Source organism: Propithecus coquereli, unplaced genomic scaffold (assembly GCF_000956105.1).
Source record: "Propithecus coquereli isolate 6110/MARCELLA unplaced genomic scaffold, Pcoq_1.0 Scaffold5, whole genome shotgun sequence".
NCBI lineage: Eukaryota > Metazoa > Chordata > Mammalia > Primates > Indriidae > Propithecus > Propithecus coquereli.
In genome coordinates, this window is record NW_012150840.1 from 19,353,234 (window position 1) to 19,376,313 (window position 23,080).

Here is a 23,080-nt window from a genome sequence, read left to right on the forward strand (position 1 = left end):
TTGCCCAAGGTCACACAGCTAAAAAATGGTAGTGTTGGGACTCAAAATGAGATCTGTCTCCAAAGCCCATAGTTTTAACTCCTGTGCTGTATTGATTATGGCTTTAAGAAAATCAATGTAAATTCTAATGAATAGGACCTATGTTTGGACCAATAAAGTATAAGAATAGTATAAAAGTTATTTTCTGTGCTATACAAGAGTTCTCTCTACTTTACACTTTTTCACTTGGAAAAATTTTTACTCCTTTGGGACTGTTAACAAATTTCAAGTCCTCACCTTAAAGAGGGACTGGTGTGTATTGGGGACCTACCGAAGGGTCGGGGTCAATTTGCTTTCCTTGTCTTACCTTCCTCTGTTCCTTGTTTCTTTTCTTCTGAATGTATTCACCCAAATGTAGGAGATATAAAGTTGACACATAAAGGTTGGAGCTATGTGTATGAACCAGTTGGGCCTTAATATTTTCACCTGAGAGTGTTCTGTTCTTCACAATATTATAATTCAACAGTTCATGTGCATGTTATACATGTCTCCAGGAGTTGAAATACTTGATAGTAGAGCCAATAGTCCAAATGAAAATGACCATGAGAGGCCAATTATATAATGACCTCAATTCCTTATCAAAAACAGATAGGAATAAACACACACACACACACACACACACACACACACACACACACGCACACTTATTTTAAGTAGAATAAAATGTGACTAATATTTTTTTCTAAAATCCAGTCCTTTGTAGGTGAGTATCAGATCCATAGGAGTAATTTAAGAACTTTTTATTTGAAGATTTTTTGTGTAATTAATAGATTTCTCAGTGTGATTAAGAACTGCGGTCATTACATTTTCTTTTGTCTAATTAGTAATGGACACATGCCTCCTTTCAATGGCATTATGAAGGTACTATTCATAAGGCCATTGTTTCCTGAGTATAGCGTCACTTTCTGTTGAAGAATTGATTTCATTCTTTGTTTAAACTTACATGCTCATTGCTATATGAAATGTATAACTGAATGTCACTAAGAATTTAACACAAATGTATATGAATTTGGTGAGGTTTGTTTAGCTGTCAGAATAGTCCTGTGTATGAATCCTTCTATTTAGAAAGTTGTTTGCTCTTCAATCAGTTTAGCAAATGGGGCTGGGGCAAAGGAACTCATTCTCATGCACATGTTTCTATTAACAAAACAATTCTTACTAATGTTTGAAATAAATTAAAATAAAAACCAACAAGAACATGAAAAGAGACTAAGAACAATGTTAATGTGGCAATTTAAACCAATTTGGTTTTCCAGATGACCTTCCATCTTTCACAACTTTTAACAACATGCAAGATCACTATCCTTAGTGCCAGATACTGTCAATCTGGTGTGGACAACTTAAAACTTTTTTCTAAACGTCTTTAAAGCTGAGGTGGAGAAGAATGACTCTCTGTCACTTTTAGAAGGATCTAAGGTTGAATCATGGCTATGCCGTCCTCCTCCCCATATCACTTATTTTTTATCCAACATAATTACCTCTTTTTCTAGCCTATACTGTGTCCCAAAATAATTTTCCGTGGTGCTTCATGTTTAAAAGAGAGTGGATGGTGGGGGTGGAGATGCTTAGGAGGACCAAGAGCCCCATATATTTAAAGGAAGTAACTTCTTAATTAATTAATTTGGTGCATATTTGAACTCTGGCAATTTGTAATTTGGGTTACTTTTGATTTTGCCCTGCATTTTACTAAGAAACTTAGCCTGATATCTGCTATTGACTTCGCTAATCTATTCCACAGTGAGTAGAATGAAGGTCATTACTATATTTAACATTGCAGCCAACAATGCCAGATACAGAAAACCCAAAGTAATATTAATAGAATATATTCAAGGTAAATCTGGCACAAGCCAGTTGCTATTTCTCAGTGTGGTATTCTGCCGTGGCTAAAACCTTAGAGGATGAATAACAACACCTTCTATGATATCTGTTACCTGTAGGGTGACATTAAGAGTTATATATAGAGGTTATTTTCAGAAAAACATGTGCTCCTTTTTTATGAAAACATCCGAAAATTTACCACATTTTATTTTGGATTAATAGAATTTTGTAGCAAGATTTACCAAGGAGGAACACTATAATGATCTCTAATTGGTAGCTATATTAATAGGTAAAACTAACTTTTTCCACAATGGGCTTATTGAGGCACCAAAAAGTTAAGTTGCATTTCTGATTTTCCTTCTTGCCTGCCCATCCCTTTTTTTTTTTCCTGTGAGAAATGATACTTTGAGAAACATCTTAAATTATCCGCTATAATCCAAAACTGTTAATTATTCTTTCTAGTTATTACATTTTATTTTTTGACCTGTTAATATGTTATAGTTCAGGCCAGCTAGATATGGTCCCATAATATAGGCTGAAAGCAGATTCATAGTTGCTTGTTTTTTTTTTTTTTGATGGATTTTTGTTGTTGTTTGTTTTAATTTCTGGATATTAAGAATATAAATAAGCTTCTTAGAATAATTTGTTCATAAGAGAAGCAAATGGGGAACCTTGCAAACATCCCCCAATATTGTTACCCTTTTCCCAATCTATTCCTCCCCCACACATATGGATGGCAGGTACCAGTTTAGTGACATGTGTAATCTTCTCAGCCAATAATAATTCCTGTATGGAGATGGACCTATGATTGAAATACTAAGGCATGCCTCTATTCACTTTATTTGATGCTATATGCAATCCTAATATTCCTTATGGCTTTTAGATTTCTTTGTAAATTGTTTCCAAGCCACCTGCTTTGAGATTTTTCTTTCATTTTTAATATCAGTGATTTGGAATGGAGTTCCGTAAGTTCCAATATAGGGCTATGAATCAGCAGTAAGGAATTACAATTCATCACCAATTTATGCTAGATCAATGTGAGGTTGGTTGATGAGATAGAACAGTTCCCAAAGCATGGCTTCATTATTTTGTTATTTGCAGCATATTCGTTAGGGGTGTATCTCCACAATACCACTCTCCAAGTCGGTCCTAATTAGAGTAACCATCCAGGAGTGGTAATGGCAGTTACGAAAGGAAGAGGAGGGCATGCTAGCAGTTAAAAGCATCATGTGTGAGCCTCAAAACTAATTAAATATTTCATGCTTGGAATAAGTATCCCTACCAGGCTTTATGAATGGATGCTTGTTCAGGAAGGACCTCTCATAGGAGGAGAGCGAGAGAAACAGAGAGAGAGAGAGAGGAAGTAAACATACCAAGTCAGTGTCTATTTGTAGTAATAAAATATAAGTGCTCAAAAGGCTACAAATGTTATGTCATTATATTTATAATTACCTTTATTTCCGGATATTTACTTTGTGTTTCCTTCTTTTTAGCAAATCTGGAAAAAGAGGTAGCGATAGAAAGACACGGCTTCACTGCTTTATCTCTTTAACATAGGTGGTGAGATGCCAGGGTCTCCTTTGTGGAATAAGTCTCCCTTGGCCATCAAGGCTTAAATTGTCTTCTTTGACTTCCCTTGGCCAGAAGGCAGAACAGTTGCAAGTACTTAAGAGGAGAATGAGGAAAGACAATGGCCCTATGCTTCTGATGAAGGTAGTGGATCATGCATGACTGAGAAGCTGAGGACCCCCCCTACATTGTTAAACTGATCTGGCAGGTGAATTACTCATAGGTCACGGAGATCTTTGCACCTCAGTGGGCCCAATTAAGGTGTGGTTGGGGTGAGATGGAGAGAAAGTGAAGGTAAACCCATTTCTATAAATGGCAACCCTCTTACTGATTCCTATTCCAAGCTACATTTCCAAAACATGATGGAGTACTGCATAGCTAAGACTAACCTGAGCTCTAAACCTATCAACCAAGGGCAGAGTGACTTCAACTCCACCTCTACTAAAGATAAATTGATATCTATCTCTAAAAACTTCATAAAACAAACCAAAAACCTAGGATGTTTTTTTAATGACTTATTGACTTTTCAGATTGTTTTTTAAGCTGTTTTTTAAACTTTAAAGGCAACACTGATAATGAACGCTTCCAAATGGTAAAACAGAAAATCCCCTTCAAATATAACCGGCCCGTAGAGGAGTGGCTGCAGGAAAAAGGTAACCGTCGTTAAAACTTTCATTTTAAAATCATTTGATTCTAAACCCTCATTTTTAAAGCCTGCAAATAAATGTTCCTTAAATGATAATCGCCTGCTGCATAAATGACTGTTTTAATTTTCATTATAATTTGTGTCAGCTTCCACATGCCATATGTTGATAAATCATGCTATAATACATTGCCATTAAAATACAGTTAAAGGGACTAACATCTAGCCTGCTATCAGCGTGACAACCACAAACAAGAAATTCCAGGAACCTCTAAAAAAGAAATGTATTATGGCAATTTAACCACTGCATGACATTATTTGTTAATTTGTTTTAAATTACCTCTTACACCAAAGCTTTCTAAAGAATTTTGAAAAGTATTTTTTAAACTTACATGTCAAGGCTGTTTTGGCTTTACTTTCCGTAGCATGGTTAACAAAAAAAAATCACAGATAGACTCTCGTAACTTAAACTGCTTAAAACAAATGTTATAAGGGGAGTGATTTTTTTTTAACATTTGTTCTTAAAAGAATGAGAAAGATGAATTTTGCCTTTAAATTCAAACCTACAGAGGCAAAATTATTTTATAAGAGATTAATTGTGTCCTAGCTGCTGACTGAAACTAAATCAAAACAAAAGCAAACTTATTACACTTTGGTTGTGTGATACCCTTGTGTATTTGATGTTTTATGCAACAAAAGTGTAAGTAGTTAAGATAATGAGTTGGAAAGGAAAAGTCTCATGAAAGGCAAAACAGCAGTTTCTGATTTGCTGAAGAAAACAACCACTCTGTTAATAAAAGAGGGCAGCGGTTATAACTGATGTTAGAATTTTCTGTGTGGCTTCTACTTGTTAGGAGATAAACTATTGTCTTTCAATGAAGAAAATTCTCTCTCTCTAGGAAGCTATTTATTCTGTTCTTTCCTAAGCAATATAAATTACTTTTGTCTCAACACCTTAAACGATCTCTTAACGTTCCTGAAGATTTGATTGAGTTATATATAAGGAATAATCTGGTGTTTTAGTATACAACTTAACAAAATAAAGGACTACTACAGCTTTAAGTTGGGTGAAGACATTCAGACATTTAAACACGGAAAATCCTCACGGAGTCTTAACTGTTTGCCCTGTTTTAACCGTATGTGGTCTAATTAAAAATAAATTAAGAATAACTCTAAAAAGCAAATAATTTTGTTTCGTAATCACCAGCTCATAAAGTCCCTTTAACATTAAAGACAATGATTGCCTCACTTTTAGACAGGAAAAGAAAACTAGATGCATGTCTGAGTCTCATGTGCCTGAGAAAACTTTTTTGTTTCTTTTAATTTTATGTTAGTAATATTTTATTTTACTCCATTGCCTTTTGAAGTCTAAGTTTAATAGCATGCCAGGCATTTTCATTTGTATAAGCCATTATGATGTTATGAGTAGATTTTTAGTTTTTCTTACGATAGCATCGTTGTCAGTTGGCTTCCATATAGAAGGATGCTTTCAAATACACTAGTTGAAGGGTGGGGATGGAAGAGGGGTGGCGGCCGAGGGGTGGGGTGGAGGAAGACATCCTAGTTTCTTAATTAAATATATATGTTTATCTATGCATATAATATTGAAAAGAATTATTTGCAAATGGTGAGGTTATCTTCTACATTTGTTTCACTTAAATCAGTTGTTTTTGTGATTTGGGTGAGTAACATCTATTTGTTCTATTGTTTTACCTCTTCCTCTACCTAGCTAACTTTCCCTTCAAAAGGAATAGAAAATACATAACGAAAGACCGTGTAAAGACAATGAACATAAAAAGTAAAGATAGAAGGATGACTAGACAGGTGCATTAGGAAATACTTAGAATGCCTCTTTCTAGTTGTTTCTGTCATTTGGGAAGAGAGCTGGGTCACAGAATTCCCAAGTCTCCTTTCCGGCTCTGTCTACTATTGACTAATTTTCTGACCTTAGACAATTCACTTAACCTCTTTATATCTCAGATTTCCCATCTGAGGAGAGGAGAAATAATACTGCCTATTACCCAAGGGTGTTCTGAGGTTTAATTAATTAGTCTTTGTGCAACACTGACTGGAGACATGCAAAGATTTAATTTAAGCAGTATGTGAACTTGATGTCCAAATGAGGTAATAATTAATGACTTCCAAGAAGATGGGCACCTAAAAAAACAAAAAATAACCTACTATAAGTCCCATATTGGTGTTATAAACAAATTTTATATTATTGATGATAGAACAATTCTAAGGTTGGGATAAGCATATACACATATATTAATATATGTATATGTATGTGTGTGTGTGTACATATATATATAAAATAGTCACTTACTATAAAAACATGATTGATCATAAGTCACAAAGAGTGAAAACAATGAGAATAATGAGATCTGACATTGATTTTGAGATATCTTGGGCAAATGATAAAAAGAGAAACTTCGTCCAGTCAGTCCTTCACATTCTTTACAGGGAGAGGGTAGTGATGAGTATTTCTCACTTATTCACTAACTGCTGCTTAGCTGAGAGAGATGTATTAATTAGAGGAAAGGATGGCAAGGCTGAGAGTGTTCCACTGTTCCTTTAGTTACCGCTAGCTTTGCTATTAACCACCTAATCCAAGGTACAGAGGGGTAGGAGAGGTTTTTAACACTGAAGAAAAACAGATTTAGCCATAAATAGTCCCTGAAACAAACAAGCAAAAAAACCTCAACTACTTCAACTCCTTTTCCTGTCTCACCCCACCATTGTCTTTTTCTCAAGAAGTGATTAGTCAGATCTCTCTGCAAAAGCAATGATAACCAGGAGTGTATCCACAGCTTAATCTTATAGCCCAGGAAACATGCCTTTGCCTTTTCTGATGCTTGGGTCAGTCTTGAACAAAGAAAGAATACTTCATGGAGTGAACTATGACAGCTGGAATGAAGGTGATCCATTATTTCTAGCCAGTAAAATTCTGCCTTGCATTTCAATTTTCTCTCTCCCTCTTTTTATTTGTAATCATTGGCAGGATAACCACCAGAAAAATATCATTAGAACCATTATAGAGGTAATTATTGTAAAGTACATTCAAGAATTAGAATATAAGATTTTCTACCTGTAATGAAATACAACCATTAACTTATTACAAGTGCTGAGCTGTGTACACACACAAAAAAGAGATGGATAAATATTATGATTAGCCAACAGTTACATACATGAAAGATGTCACTTGTCATTAGGGCTATCTAGTATAAGATATTGAATTTGTATATCCTAGAAATCTCCTGTTAGGCAGCTTCTTCTAATTTATTATGGAAAGCTTCCCCAAATGCCTATGTGAAATTAAGGGAGTATTTATTCTCCCCTTCCATCATTCCATTTCTTTTGTAGTAAGCTTAGGGCTTCCAGAAAAAGTTGTTGTCAAAAACAAACGGTAAAGAGATTACTGAACTTCAAGCCATTACTCAGTGTTATTGTGCATTGAACTTTCTGCTACATCTGTGACGAGAGGACAGAGGTCAAAGAATAGACTGATTCATGCACACAGCACATTGATAGGGTTGGTGGGGAAATAATGGAAATCTATTAGATTTATTTTGATTGCACCCTTGAGATCTGGACAATTCTGTTATTATTAAGGCTGGCAGATCCCATTTCCATATTCCAGAGACTTCTTCTAAAGGGTAGATCATTTTTACTATAACTCTCTGGACAGTTACCATACTGCAATGTTTGAAGCCTCCAAAGGGATATTATTTATAAATGATTGTTGACTAGTAGGCCTTTAAGAGTTGCTCAATGAGAGGAGTTGACTCTTGTCTAAAGAGTGCCCTCTAAGCACATGCATTTTTTCTTCTCTGCCCCTTACATTTCTTCCATTATTATACATTGAGGAGGTATTCCACATTATACACCAAAAATTCAAGCATAGCTAATCACTCTATAGCCTTGAAGACCACGTATTAATAATGTAGTAGAGGTTAAGAGCCTAAACATCACATTATGTCATAATAGAGATTGAGGAGCAAGAATTTTAGTTTGTTAATAATATACTCCTTTTTATTAAGCCAGCAAAAATAAAATAAAAAAATTTCCAGTTATTTATAGCTAAAATAATTCAGGTGATTAAGAATGTCTAGAGCGTTGTTTGATCACTAACTGAAGTGGAGGAAATTCAGAAGGGATATATTTAATTCCACTAGGAAGTCTTTCCCTCAACCCTTTCTTCATACAGAAAAGCAGAACAAGTGAATCTAGAGAAATAACAGTAAAGAATGCCTTGGCATGTTGATGTCCTGATAAATTACAATGAATTTTGAAAATCTATTTGAGTTTTTCTGGGAAAGATCTAGCACCTGAAAGAGCCTTTTACAAGTAGAAATAGTTGGGAGTAACATTAGTTGAGTTCCACTATTCTAAACTCTATTCTGTTATGATTTTATTCTGATAGTTTTCTTTTCACTGAAGTATAAATGGTCCCCAAAGCGGAACTCAAAATAAGGTGAACTACTGATATTCTTCAACCCATCAACATACCTCTGGAACATTTTAAGGAGCTTTATATGTTGCTTTCTTAATTAATACCCATTCACTTTTTAGAGTTCATTGATTATGAATGACAACTTCCCCCCCCCAGGTTAGGACCATTATCAATACCTACTTATATTCCATATTTTAGGGAATAATTTGGTTGTATCTGTACCCCTGAAAAAAATTAATACAGATAGGAATTTATCTGCCATGATGTTGTTAAACAGAAAATATAGATAGAATGTTATGCACTAAGAAGATTTATAGGAAATGATGTGTTTGGTGATTAGGATGTTCATTTTTACAAGTATACCATGAATCCAAGTCTGTTTACTGGCATTTAATTGCAGTTAATTTAATTTAATTATCAGACGTAATTTTTAAATTTAATGTTCTGAGTCACCTCATTGAGTTTTTGTTGGCCATACATAACCCTTTTTAGTTCTCATTATGTTACTTTGTAGCTTTAAAATTAGTACAATAGGCACCTATGATTTACACTGCTCATTGCCTAGTTTAGGTGTTTCTTTCTGTCATCTACAACTACATACCCAAGAAGAATACAATATCTCTCATGGTTGAACCAAGATTTCTTCTTCTTCAGAATAAAGAAATAGAGACTTGATTATTTAGGTAATGTAGGATTTTCAGCTAGACAGTGGAAGAGATAATCATAGTGAAATGTTACTTGCCAACGTCTGTACTGAATTTTTGTTATCCATTTTGTCTCCTTTTCAATTGCTCAAGGAAGCCTGTTATGATACCTGGTCCATTCCGACCAGGTAAGTTAAAGAGAGAAAGTGTATGAGAATAATAATGTTTCCCCCACCCAACCCACTAGGCCGGCAGTTAACCATCTTCAACACTCAGGCGCAAATAGCCATCGGTGGAAAGGACAAAGGACGCCTCTTCCAAGGCCAACTCTCTGGGCTCTATTATGATGGTTTGAAAGTACTGAACATGGCGGCTGAGAACAACCCCAATATTAAAATCAATGGAAGTGTCCGGCTGGTGGGAGAAGTCCCATCAATTTTGGGAACAACACAGACGACCTCCATGCCACCAGAAATGTCTACCACTGTCATGGAAACCACTACTACAATGGCTACTACCACAACCCGTAAGAATCGCTCTACAGCCAGCATTCAGGTAAGCCTTTTTCCAAGCGTTAATTGCTTTTGTCTCTTTATCTTTGAAAGGTTGTTATCACGGTCAGTGTTCTATGTAGCCAAAGAGTTTGAATTATTGTATTTGTAAGAAGGATCCCTGCAGATGCTCATAGTAATAAGACCCAGGAGAAGAGAAAGGTGAAGTCATTGCTAAAGAAGTTGTATAAGTCTTATGGCACTCAGGGGTTATTATTCCTATCATATTTATCCCTGAAATGGTAAAGCTGTTATTCAAAATGAGCAATGGCCTACACATTCAGTAAGAAATACTCCCTCTTTTCATTTTATTACCCTTTCTTTTCAAATAGCAGAAAGGGAAAACGGGAAAAGAAAAATTTGTTATCATATGAAAGACTATATCCTAGTTCAATTCTATTCACATTCTCCAGATCGCTTTGCTAGAACATGAATCGTTCATTATTGAGCCCAATGGGTACCATTAAATCAAGGGCAATTGAAGCTAGAAGTTCAACTAATCCTTGTAAAATGCAGTCTTTGTGTTTGATATCAAGTCTTGATTATTGACTTGTGATTTTTTTTTGTCCATTTTGTTTTCTTTATATTTGACCAAGATACTAATTACATTAGAAAATTTGAAGGTTTGAGTTTGGCTATATAGGAAGTCCTTAGTTTTATGGTAAGGTTTTTGTTTTCCACTTGAAAGTAATTATATCCAAGCTAAAGCTTAGTACTCTGCTGACTCCCTTGGCATTTCATAAATCTAGTTAGTAGGGGGTAGGAGGTTAATTGAGTTATTAGCCTTAGATGCTCTGGCATAAAATAAGACATTCCAACTGCTTGTGGGGAAATTACCCCTAGCCTAGTTAGTGCTTGTAGAAAATTCAGTAGATTAGTACTTGTCCCTTCTATGTCTTAGTTTTAAGACATTATCCGGGAGCTCAATTGAATCTTTGACATCACACTTCCATTGACTCCAGTGGACATTGTAAACTTAAAGTCAATAATCAATTAAACCCCATAGATGTTCCCATTTTTCAGAATTAAGTTTATGTGAGTTAACTAGTGGTAAAAGTGTCATCTTCCTTTTTCCTTTTCTTTGAGCAGAAATATCCAGACAGATTCTTACATGACTCCATAGGAACAGTTTGAAGCTGTATGTGCTGATTATATTATCAGGCCAATTTTATGTGGTTTTGAAAGGCTACTAAAAACCTTGTTAGCATAGCACGCTTATAGTTGCACATCCTGTTACATGCAGACCTACACACATGCTCAAAAGAAAAAGAAAATAGCTCTTCTCTACTGATATTAAAGCAATAACTCCTGACACTATGCTCTACTCACTGAAAAGAAGATAAAAGGCAATATATATTTCTATTATGACTCTCTATAGCTCAAGAACAGATCTGTTTATTGTTGGTGAAAGGATAGTTCTGTCTGCACAGATCTTGGCAGACTTGTTTTGTTTCTGTCAGAACATATTCTACTGACTCTATGGGAAGCAGAAAAGCAAATGGCTTTTTCTTCTTAGGAATGGCTGGCCCTGCAGTCCTTTGTAAGGCCAAATTTTCATTGACCTCAGGAAAATTGAATGTTATATGTGGATTCAGGGGCTAAGCCACAGTAATGATCAGTTTTTGGCTTTCCCACCTGTAGGACATACATAAATGGGAGCAAACGGGGTAAGGTCCTAAACTCTTTCCACAAAGTCAGAGCCTCTGGAGAAAAGCAGGGTGCAAGGTGCATAAATCTTGCCAGTGATTATGATTTTAAATATTATAGAACCTATGGCCATTGTAGAGGCGGTGGACATCTGGGAAGGCCTTCTCCAACAGCCTCTCTCTCATGTGTGTTTCTTTTTTGTTGAGTACAGTAATAATTGGATTACATTTACATGTCTTCTACCAAGGCTATAAAAATGAGTTATTAATATAAACGTGTTGACACGCTTCGGTTTTGAGGGTGTGTTGATATATACTCTTGAAGGAAAGCCAACAACCTAGTAGAAATGATTAGACTGGGTTGGGGGATAAAAAAGGCTCACGTTCTTTGTAAAGACTAGCTAGAGAAAATAACTTCATGCCAAGGGTTTTGAACAGTTTTGTTCTTGCCAGCTAACCATAAGAACTCTGCCCTGTGCTCAATAAAAACTCAAAAACCTCATCTCCACGCCTACTCTGGTCTCAAGTACATTCTGTAGATCACATCAGACCTATGCCAAGCTTGGAGACCCAACAACTGTTGGGTTCTATTAAAGGTTTAGGATAATTCCCAGATTCTGGAGAATTTGAGTGAGGAAGGTCCATCCAGAAGTATTAATATACCTGTGTGATATTTTTGGATAAAGAAGATTCATAAAATTCCGATCTGTGGCAAATACTTCAGAAGGCAGATGGAGGGGAGTGGAGAAGTCTTGAGATTCATATTCACCAAGCACATCATTCACATTTTCATCTATATGTGAAATCATACATGCAACATTTTCCAGTTATACTGTTTGGTCCTTCTTTGCTTTGATAACACTGCTAAAGCAAAGTTGTCCTAAAATGAGACTCCTCTAGGGGAAGCAAAATAAGCATGTGAATCCAGAAATATAAAGATCTGGCTACTCCAAAATCCACTAGTTCATTCTTAAAGTAAAAACTAAGAAAACATCCTTTAAGGAGTTCTTTTCTGGTGGACCTTGGTTAGTGCTGATTTCAGATCAAAGGAAAACTGTGAAGTGCTTTGTTTCAGTGCTGCTCTTGCCAGTGTGTAAATGTGAACAAGTAGTTTTTGAGTTGATATGGCTTGCCAGTGTGTAGCCTCCTGGAAGTAATTGGTGCTTTGATCTCTCTGATATTCCAATTTGTTACAGATATGAGTGTAGAATTACTTATGAATGACCTGGACTATGTTAAATTATTCATAGCTATCATGCCTAAGCATCATGTCTTGATCCTATATTAAGGGGGACATCTCTAGGTGTTCCCTTAAAGACAATGTTAATATATGCACAGAGAAAGCAAATGGGTAGGTGATAATTCTCAAGTAAAGATCTGGAACTTAGTAGGTTCTCAATAAATATTTATTAAATACATAAAAAACAAGACAGGTCTTATTATCTATCTTAAAGTCATTTAACAACTGGCAGGGGCATAGCTTGGGGAAAAATTTTCCTCCAGAATGATCAAGGTACTTTGGACAATTTTATTTTATTTTTTCAGTGGTAATGCTATAGCTTAGTGATTCAATGCATACACTTGGAGCTAGACTAGCTGGGGGTTTAAAACCTAGTTCATCCTCATATTAGCTAAGTGGCCCTGGACAAGTCACATACGTTTCTAGTTAACTATTGCTGTGAAACAAACTTCCCCATAATTTGGTGGCTTAAAACTATGACTATGTCATTAGATCTCACAATTTTGTGGGTCAGAAATATGGGCAGGGTTCGGTAAGGCAATTCTTCTGCCCCACATAGAGTTGACTGGGCTCACTAGGTGGCTGCTTTTGTCTGGAGTGTCTGGCTTTATTAACACATCTTGTGCCTTGGTGGGTTAACTGGAAAGACTGAACTCAACTGGGCTCTTTTTCCTCTCCATGGAGTCTCAAGGACTGTCCTTGTGGTCTCCCCAGCAGACTAGTGAGCCTCTGTTCATGGAGGCTCAGGGCTCCCAAAGACAGGAAATAGAGGGTACCAGCTTTTTATAGCCTGGGCCAGAAAACTGGCACGTGTCACTTGTACCATACTCTATTGGTTTAAACAGTCACAGAGCTTTTCTGGTTTCAGGGGAGGAGATGTAAATATCACTTCTCAAGGGGAGGAGTAGCAGGAATTTGCAACCAACCTAAGTATACCACATTGTAAAATAGGTACTGACTCTGTTAAATAACTATTATAAGGACAATTGAGTTAATATAAGCAAAATACTTTAAGCAAGTATACCACACAGAGTAAGATTATACATGTTTTGACCATTATTCTTATATTCTATCCCCAACAATTGGTGTGTAAGTCAACACCCTCTCAAGCAAAGATCTGCCTCAGAAAATGGGACTGCTTCTTTGGACACTAGTGGCTATAGTTTTAGAGTGGGACCAGGAAAGTTTGAGGGAAATAGAGATTTTAGGGTGAATCATGGTAGAATGTAGAGGCTGAAATTAGTCCTAGCAAATCAAAAATGTCTATGATCTCAGGAACAGACTTCTCTGACACCTCACTACCCGTTTTAAATTTTCTCTCCTGTTTTTAAACCAACTGAGAGTTCTATGGACTTAGGAAAATATGTTCTGTTATGAAATATATCTATCCACACATTTTTTTAGGGTTACAAAGAAGTGGAATCCAGGTTCCTTGCTGTTATGGCACTGAAAATCTAAAGAGGGCGACAGGGCTTTTCGTTAGTTATCAATGTGAGGCAGTGACTTTTGAATGGTTTTGTGTGTTGGGGGTGAGAAGGGATATGGGGTGGTTTGGCCAGATTGTACAGAGGAGGTAGGTATGGGAACTGGGCCTTATAGAACAAGTACAATTGACAGGTGCTGGGAGGAACGTATTCCAGCTTGGTTGAATGCCAGAAGCTAAGTCATAAAAGGCAGAGATGATAATTTTTGGGGGAGATAGCCAGGTCTAAGTGGAACAGAGAATGCATGGAGGTGATTTGTCAGAAACAAGGGATCCGGACTCTGAGAATCTTGGCCTGAAACCCCAAGTGGGAGAGAACACAGAGCAGTGAGCTGGACTGGGCTCCCTGTAGAGCTCACTTTCGGGGAGGCTCCAGCAACTTCCCAGGCACTTCCACCACAGCCGACTCTGATACTGGTGGGTGGGAAGTATCATGACACCTATAGGTCAGCTTCTAAAATGGAACTCAGTCTACACTCAAAAAAGTGAGAAATAAGAATCCTAGGCCTCCAGCCTGAGCTGTTATCGGCAAAAGAAAAAAAAAAAAAAAAAAAGAAAGAGAGAGAGAGAACTCAGTGTGTTCTGTGCAAATCACCATTTGGAATCATTTATAATGTATTAGCAAGGTACTGATCATGATGCCCTTTTTCCGTGCTGGGCATTGATAAAGTCACCTTGACATTGGCCAGTGCCAGAAAATCATACTGCTCAGCCTGGATTGGAAATATCCTAATAAACAGCAGGAATAAAAGACAAGAAACTTGTGAGATTTCATTGTCATCTGAAGCTTCACAAACTTGGCAGTTAAATGTGAATCACTTTCAAAAATTCCAGAAGGAAGCAACCATTTTTCAGGCTTTTGTAACGGTTCATATATGGAAAGTCCTCCTTTTGGCTTTTCAGTCTCAGGCTGGGGACAGTAAGCAGCACACTTCAGCCTTGATCATGATGATTGCAAAACAAAACAAAGCAAAAACTTGAGATTAGAAAGTTGATCCTGCACCCTGTCTGTTCTGGGTAGAGTCTCAGTACATTGAAGGGAAGATTATGCACTTCAGCATTAGAATTTCTCAGTTGGACTCCAAGTTCTTCCAGTCACTCAGCTGTGTATCTCTGGGCATTAGTTTTTCTGAGCCTCAGTTTCATTGTCTGTAAAAGTGGCAAAACAGTCCCTCCCCAATAGGCTCATTGTGAGTACCAAGTACAATTATGTGGAAAATTACCCCAGAAGGTGGTGCTAAAAAATTTCACATTAGGAAACCACTTCAACCTAAGAGACTCTACCAGAATTCACAGATTCTCAGAGAGCTTAGCCCTACTGTAGGATTGGAAAAGCACAAGAAGAATGATTTTTTTTTACACCCACACAAATCCACAACAACATAAGGTCTTCTTCTGAGGGTTCCAGATTGAATCAGAACCCTGAACTCATCAGTTAGGAGGGATTTCTATCAGAGATCCTTTCATATTCTGGAGTGGGAATTGGCTCAAGTTATTACGCAGAGACTATTCTATTAAGTAGAAGTGTATGAAGTCACCATTTTTGTAGGTCAAAATGGTGAGATATCAGCATTTTCATACAGTTCAGCGAAATAGATGACTCACAATTTTACAGCATGTTGCAAGCAATGGCGTTTTGGTATGAATGCTAGAACACCCAATTGTCTCAAGGTTCTTTGAATAGTCAAACTGTCTTGCACTGGGATACGAGATAGATCTACCTTATCCCAAATGCCATGCTCGAACAGGATGTAGATCACACTGAATCAAGAGTGGTTATACTTCCCGAAGAATTATCCCCTCAGGGTCCCTCCACTTTTTCCCTGCTGCCACCAACTTGATAGAAGCACGACAAGGAATCCACACAGTGTTCATTTTCTTGCTTTTACCACCAGACAACAGAGCCTCTGGAGAAGTTTATTTTTAGGATCAGGGCTCCACTAATATTGATTAACAGCCTTACGTAATGTGCGGCTCCAGGGCTCGTTCCTTTCCTGTCAAGCCTCATAACTGGGGAAGGTGCTGAAGATTTGTCAGTCTAATTAGACGTTAGCTGCCAGCCAAGAAATATCTTCTGTGTTCTCCTTACCCTTATGCAGGTACTTTCTTTTCCCCTCTCAGAGAATAATTTGGGAGGAAGGAAATTGGACTCTAATTTACTCATTGCCTGTAAGAGTCTCCAGTGACATTTTCTCTCTGGAATGGTACAGTTCTAATTTTTTTTAAAAAAGGAGTTTGATGATTTTACCCACCTCTTAAAGACTTCTACGTTGGCAGTACAGATTGGCCGGTGAAGTGACTGCAGTGTTGTTTCTTTTCATCCCCTTTTTAATACTTAATTTTAGTAATTTTAGTAGACAGGGCAGGTACTTCCCAAAGCGATGTCTAGTCCCTTAAAGGGTCCTGACAACAGACAGGCTGGAAGTCTGCAAGTTCCCAGGAGAAGTCATAGAGATGCCCTTCTAATTAGGCTGTAATATTTATAGAACGGAATTTCCACCAGAACTGATAATAAAGTGCTGAATCTTATTTTGAGACATCCGAACAGCTGGGAAGGAAGCGGGGTCAGCTCTTGGCTACCCGCACGTGGAGGCCCCAAGTGTTTTCACAGCTCAGGGTGGTTTTTCCGATTACCTAACAGACGACCCGGCCAAGTCTAAAGCCAAAATTCTTACTGTGTGGCAAAAGGATCTCCTCCTTCCTCTTTCTCAGACTGTGTTTTCTACCACGGTCCTCCAGGCACACAAGGTCTTCTTGATCTTTCTTGCACACGGGGCCAGAAGAGAGAAGAGAATAAGCCAGGGTTGTGCAATTGCAGTGTTGGATTTTTGTCTTTATTTAAAATGCTGGTATTTCTTCATGGAGGTTTTTTTTTTTTTTCTGCATTAATGTTGATTTTAAAATATTTCAATACAATATTATTTATCCTAAAAACTGAGTTTTGGGGCACCCCCTTAAAATCGATACCATAAGTGATTGCCTCCTTCAATAGTCCCGGCCCTGTTTGAATGTGGCAAGCACACCTGTGCCTTTTCACCTGCCCTTTCCTTGGCCCGAAACAGCTCTTCCCGCTGTTCATGTGACTCACTGTCACTTCACCCAGGTTTCTGCTCATACGGCACCTTCCAGAGAGGCCCTCCTTGACCGTCTTGTATAAAACAGCACTCTATCACCTTCTCCTGCTTTGCCGTGTCTCATAGCAGTTCCCACTACCTGACATTATATCGCATATTAATTTGTTTATTGTCTCTATTTACTGGGATGTGAGTTCTAGGAGGGCAAGGTCTTTGTTTTAAGCACAGTGCCTAGAACAGTACTTAGCACAGAGTAACACTCAGTCAATGTTGATTGAAAGGCATGAATAGGCCACAGTCTGCCAGTATCTTCTCTGCGAGTCCACAGGCCTTGCAGTATTTACAGATGGAATCTCACTTCCACCCCCCCACTTCCCACAGCCCACTCCTTGGTGAGACTCACCAGTGGGATGGTCATCGTTGTTTTGGCCGCTCTTAGATCCTTGCCTTAAGGATAAGGAGTCCCAGAGATGTCTCCTTGTTTCTGGTGGGCAAGATTGTTCATATTGGCTTCCGAGTGATCTCTCCCTAGGACTGATTTGCCAAGTCCTAGTTTTAGCAAGGACTAGTCCAAGAACTAGCAAGGGCTAATTCTAGCACTTATAGGTTTCAAAATTTGGGGAGATGCAATATCACCTACTTTCACTCTCCAATTTCTTCTCCTTATTTCTTTCCCAAATAACTTAATTCTTAATTGTCCTAAAACTTGACTTCAAATACAGGTGAATAAAAGTTATTTTAATGTCCCGCTGCTTCTATTCATTGGTAAAGATGGAAAATTAACTCGAGGCTTTTTTACCTTTTTTCTATGTGTGTGCGTAGGCCAGTGGGAGTCTCTGACCTGCTTCCAGTTTCTGTTCCTGTTTTTCTTTAATAGCTGAGTATATTATAAAAACACCGTTTTTTCATGGATGTGACCTGTGATTCAGCTGGCCTCATAGTTGCCTGTTTTCTTCATGATCTTTTGAAAGAACGTTGATGAAAGATACTATGTGAAACCACTCGCTTGAGAGAAGGGACAATATCTATGTTGCTCATCGCTGGACATTTAGGGCTGGAATGGTCTACCGCCACCAACAGGGGCTCGAAAATATTTGTTCAGGAAAAAAAAATGTGTTAAATGAATTAAAGGAACTTGAACAAATGCTTATCTTCAGAGTGAAGAGGCAAAGGACAGGGACCGATATTCATTTTCAAATACAGCTGCGAGGAAGCAGCCTGGTATGAAAGTGTTTGTTGTAGCAGGCATTGGGAGGCTTGGCTCGTGGGCAGAGAAGTACTTAACGCCATGACTCTAGGCAGACCTTCATTTTCCATCTGTGGGATTTTGGCTAAGTTGCTTTTTGGAGCTTAGTTTTTCATCATCTGAAACATGGAGATTATAATTCTTACTTCAAGGTTAGAATTGGTTAAAATAAATCAAGGGTTTGAATTGGTGGGACTCAGTAAAAGGCTATTATTACTGCTGTTGTTGTTGTTATTTCAAATGGGATGACAATCCAGGTCTCCATTGCTAAACTAGTTTCGCAACTCTGTTTTATTTTTCCTTTGCTAATTAGTCATGTGGCCTCTGGCATGACAATGCGCTTCCTCCTGGAGCCTATGCTTTTTCCTCACCAAAAAAGCATAATGGTAAATCTTGGTTCTTTCCAATATTTTTTAAACAGTATCTGACGTTGTGTCTTGCACACACAGAAACAGTCGAATGGGCAGATGAGTGAATCAGAGGGGAGAAGGGACAGGGAAAGTTGAAGAGAGGAGAGAAGAAGACAGCAAGCAGAGAGGCTCTGTAATTGTTGCTGTGAGAACTATGTGCCCATTTCATGGATTTGGATGGATTAGGTTAAGAGAGATGAGTAGAATGCCTTTGATCTCATTAAAATAATATAATAATAATATAAATAATATTTTTCCTTATCCCCTCCTTTGCTGAGAGTCATCAGATAGGGCTCCACAATGACCAATTCTGTATAAAAGATAAACTACAGTCAACCTTCTCTATCTGTGGGTTCTGCATCTGCATTCAACCGAGGATCAAAACTATTTGAAAAAAGATCATGTCTGTACTGAATATAGACAGACTTTTTTGGTCATTATTTGCTAAATGGTACAGTATAACGTCTATTTTCATAGTATTTACATTGTACTAGGTATTATGAGTAATCTAGAGTGATTTGAAGTATATAGGAAGATGTGAAGAGATTATATGCATATACCACACGATTTAATATCAGGGACTTAAGGATTTCAGTATCCCCGGGTAGTCCTGGAACCAATCCCCTATGAATACTAAGGAATGACTACACTTAATAAATGTCTCTTCAGTCATCAAAAAGAATCAATATTACTAGTTTAAACAGCAAGAATTGGTTCTAATTTCTTTCTGCAAATACATCATTTTCTTTTTATTTATATATGATAGGGAAATGACTTCAAGCAGCAATCATTGCTAGCCAGGCTTCAAAACGGATATTTCCATTCTGTCTTTGACAAGGTGGTGGGAGGGGTAGGATGTGCTTTTATACCTTTCTGTGCATGTTTGAATGCTTGTAAAAATTAGAAACACACTGAGGCTGTTATGACAGCCTTGCCTTTTGAAACCTTCTAATTAATGCCTTGGGTTGTCTAGAGAGCTAGTTCTGTTAGCTAAATGGAGAATGTAAGGTTCTCTTTGGTTTTCTCATCATTCAGCGATGAAATGGCTGGGGGAATAAATGCACACCATGTCTGTGGTGGCTAGCAGTCACAGAGAGAATTACTTGATGGGAATTTGATTGACCGGTGTATATAATGCAACCTTTTCTATCTCTCACCCCATTTTTATTATGTGTGTCGGGGAGTGTGTGTGTGTTGTATATGCGTGAGAGAGAGAGAATTAGGGAGAGGGAGAAAGATAGGATGTTCATGTGTGTTTGCATGTATGATGGAGAATAATAGTACTTCTTAAACATTAACGTATATATAGATCACCTGGGTGATCTTATTAAAGCACAGATTCTAATTCACGTCTGGGGTGGCGCCTGAGATCACACGCTTCTAATAAGCTCCCAGACGATTTCATACTGCAGATATGTGTCCCTTATTTTATAGAATAAGGATGGAGTAGTTATTTACAGTTTCTCACTGAGTAGTTGTAGCATCTGTTTACCTCTTTCTTCCAAATGGTCTCCCCAAATTTAGTTCAGATCTCTCCAAGACAGAAAATCTTGTTAACGCAAAGTATTATGTAAGTGAAAGAGTGGATACCCAGCTAAGGATTAGCAAAGAAAAATTTATCCCATCAGACAGTGCTGCTCCTGGTTCCAGTTGTCCCTCCTTCCTGTCCCTTAACTTTGCTACATACCCCCAAGGCAGATAGGAAAAAAGTAGTTAAAATTTAACTTGTCATAATATTTATCCCCCTTTCTGAGAGGTGACCTCCGATGAAAGTAGAAGGACGAGAATGATTTTAATCCACAGTAACAATGGGGAACCAGTCCTGACCATCTCGAGCAGTATAAATATATAAAATGACAAATGTTTCTGCTCTGCCTCTCTGCTTCCTCCTCCCAGATACTGAGAGAGACACATATTCATGCACCCAGAATTCATACTATGATACACAATGAAATTTCACCCGGCCTTTATCTCAGAGCTGCTGTTCTCATGATTAATGCCCCACTGGCTGGGAAGCTATTCTGCTGAAGAAAGACAAGGAGAGAGGAAGACGTGTGAAATATATCTCTGAGGCCATTTCTCATTATTATTATTATTATCATTATTAGTTCCTTACTATCCTATCTGGCCTGTTAGAGAATGCTTGATCTATTGGCCGGGGAAGGCAATGACATTTGAGAGTGGATTTCGTGAGGGAGAAATGAGCAAGGACAAAGAAAGAAAGAGTTTTTGCTAATGAGAACTGACCTGCATGAGGTTTCTGTTGTTGTTGTCCTTTATGTTGGAGTTTGTTTGCTTTATTATTGTAGTTGTTTTCATTTTAAAGTCAAATATTGTAAATACCTCCATCTGTGTCTTCTGGTTTTTTGGTTTTCTCCCCCCAGGCATTTATTTTTGCATGTGTTCTTTTGTCTTTATTGAGTCCCTGTCTGTAAGACTCAATATGCTAAAACTTATGCAAATGTTTTCTCTGACCACTTATGCAAAAGACAGGACACATAGTTTCATTGCTTTGTAATGCCCTTAATATAATTACCTACATATCCTGGTTGATTTCAAGTCTTGGAAAGGGATACTTTTAAAAACAATAAAATTCTGTCTATGTATGTATTGTATAAAACCACAGTGTCTAATTCTCTTCTGTTTCTCGTTCAAGAAAAGGTGATTGCTACATTATTTCTGGCTCTGTCATTTAAGAGGACTGCACGGCAGTAGTCCTGGTTGGGAAGATGGGGTCATAATAAGGGTGCTATCACAACATGCGTGTCTACTGATAAAATGGCAAATTCATTAGCCTCGATAGAGAGTACTGTAATCTGATTTAGAAAATGCTACCCAAGTTGAGTTTATGAGAATATGGGATTTATAGCTGAGGCTCCCACATGGAACTTCAATTTAATTGAATTTTGGAGTCAATTAATGAATATTCAGGTAATTGAGTGCTCAGTGTGGGCAAGGTACTATGCTAGGCACTTGGGCCACATCAGTAAAACAAAACAAAGTTAAACCCTCTTTCCTTTGAGAGCATACATTTTATTCCACAAACATTGGATACCTCATAAGTGCAAGGCTTTGGGGAAATAAAGAATGACATAGATATTTTTCTTTCCTTAAAGAAACATACTGTCTGGCAGTGTTCTTAAATATTTTTGAAATATGAACAAACTCACTTTTAGGACACAGTTTTTTTGTTTGTTTGTTTTTGTTTTTAACAAAAACCTTAGCTCTCTGATCTACTAGTACAGTCATAAAGGCAGCAACCATCTATGTTCATAGAGATCAATGCCAAGAATAAAGTATTTCATTTCTACTCAAAAAGGCCAAACTTCAAATGTAAACAATACATGTTGTAACTAAAAAAGATGGAAACAGTAAACCAAGTTACAATACAGTGATTGCATTTGAAACATAAGTTTTACAATAAACATTGACTGAGTTTGCAATATTTATTGCGAATATTTTCTTGTATTGGCTTGAGATTATAGTCTCATGGAATGTTTATGTTGGAAGCCCCACATAACCAGGTGAGATTTTAGAGATGGGCCATTCTGGTTTTAATTCCTGGTTTTATCACTCAAAGTAATATGTTCAGGGGCAAATTGCTTAGGCACTGTTTTTCACTAAAACAATAAGTATAAATTAATTTCATGTTTTAATTTAATTTTTATTTATCCTAATAACACATCCATATAGTTTAAAACCTTGAAAAACACCTAGATCTCCCCTTCAGGGCTAAGGCATCCATTACTTCAGCTGCTGGGAGTGTTGGCTGATGGCTATGGGCTGAGTCCTTGACCAAGAACTGCCTTTGACTAAAGAAGCCACCTTGCCCTAGGTCAAGACCCATCCTGGGAGTAGCCCATATCCAATGAGTGGCAGACGATGAGGTTACGGGGATGTACAAAGACTCACCCTTGTCTTAAGACTGGAAAACTGGGTAGGTCCTCCCAGCTAGAGAGTTTCCTGTGGGTGTTGGGGTCAGCTGAGGTCTGTGTTGCATGGAAGTTACCTCTTCCTCCTGCTCAGACCCTGACAGCATTCCCCTGAAAACTTCCCACATGCAACACTGGGCCCTAGACTCTGTCTCCTGAAACCCAACTGAAGACAGTGTCATGAGGCTTAAAAGAAAATAAGCAAACACAAGAGAAGAATAGAAGTCTCTCTCTCACTGTGCCCTGAAGTCCCACTCCATACTGGCAACCCTTTTAGATCTTTCTCAGACATTTCCTATCATATTTCCAGTAATGTGCTTGTATTTCTCTTA

The 23,080-nt window shown here is 37.6% G+C and overlaps 1 protein-coding gene across 3 annotated transcripts in view; it reads left to right on the forward strand.

Annotated features, from left to right (window-relative positions):
- The window catches only part of LOC105819766 (neurexin-3-beta), a 615,260-nt gene that overhangs the window by 430,803 nt on the left and 161,377 nt on the right, over window positions 1-23,080 (forward strand). For 2 of the 3 annotated variants that reach the window (XM_012656066.1, XM_012656068.1), the window contains exon 8: window positions 9,414-9,721. In XM_012656066.1, coding sequence (XP_012511520.1) covers window positions 9,414-9,721 — 308 coding nt within the window. Of the gene's footprint in view, window positions 1-3,989; window positions 4,080-9,413; window positions 9,722-23,080 lie in introns of all 3 variants that reach the window. The other variant, XM_012656067.1, reaches the window with a different exon arrangement.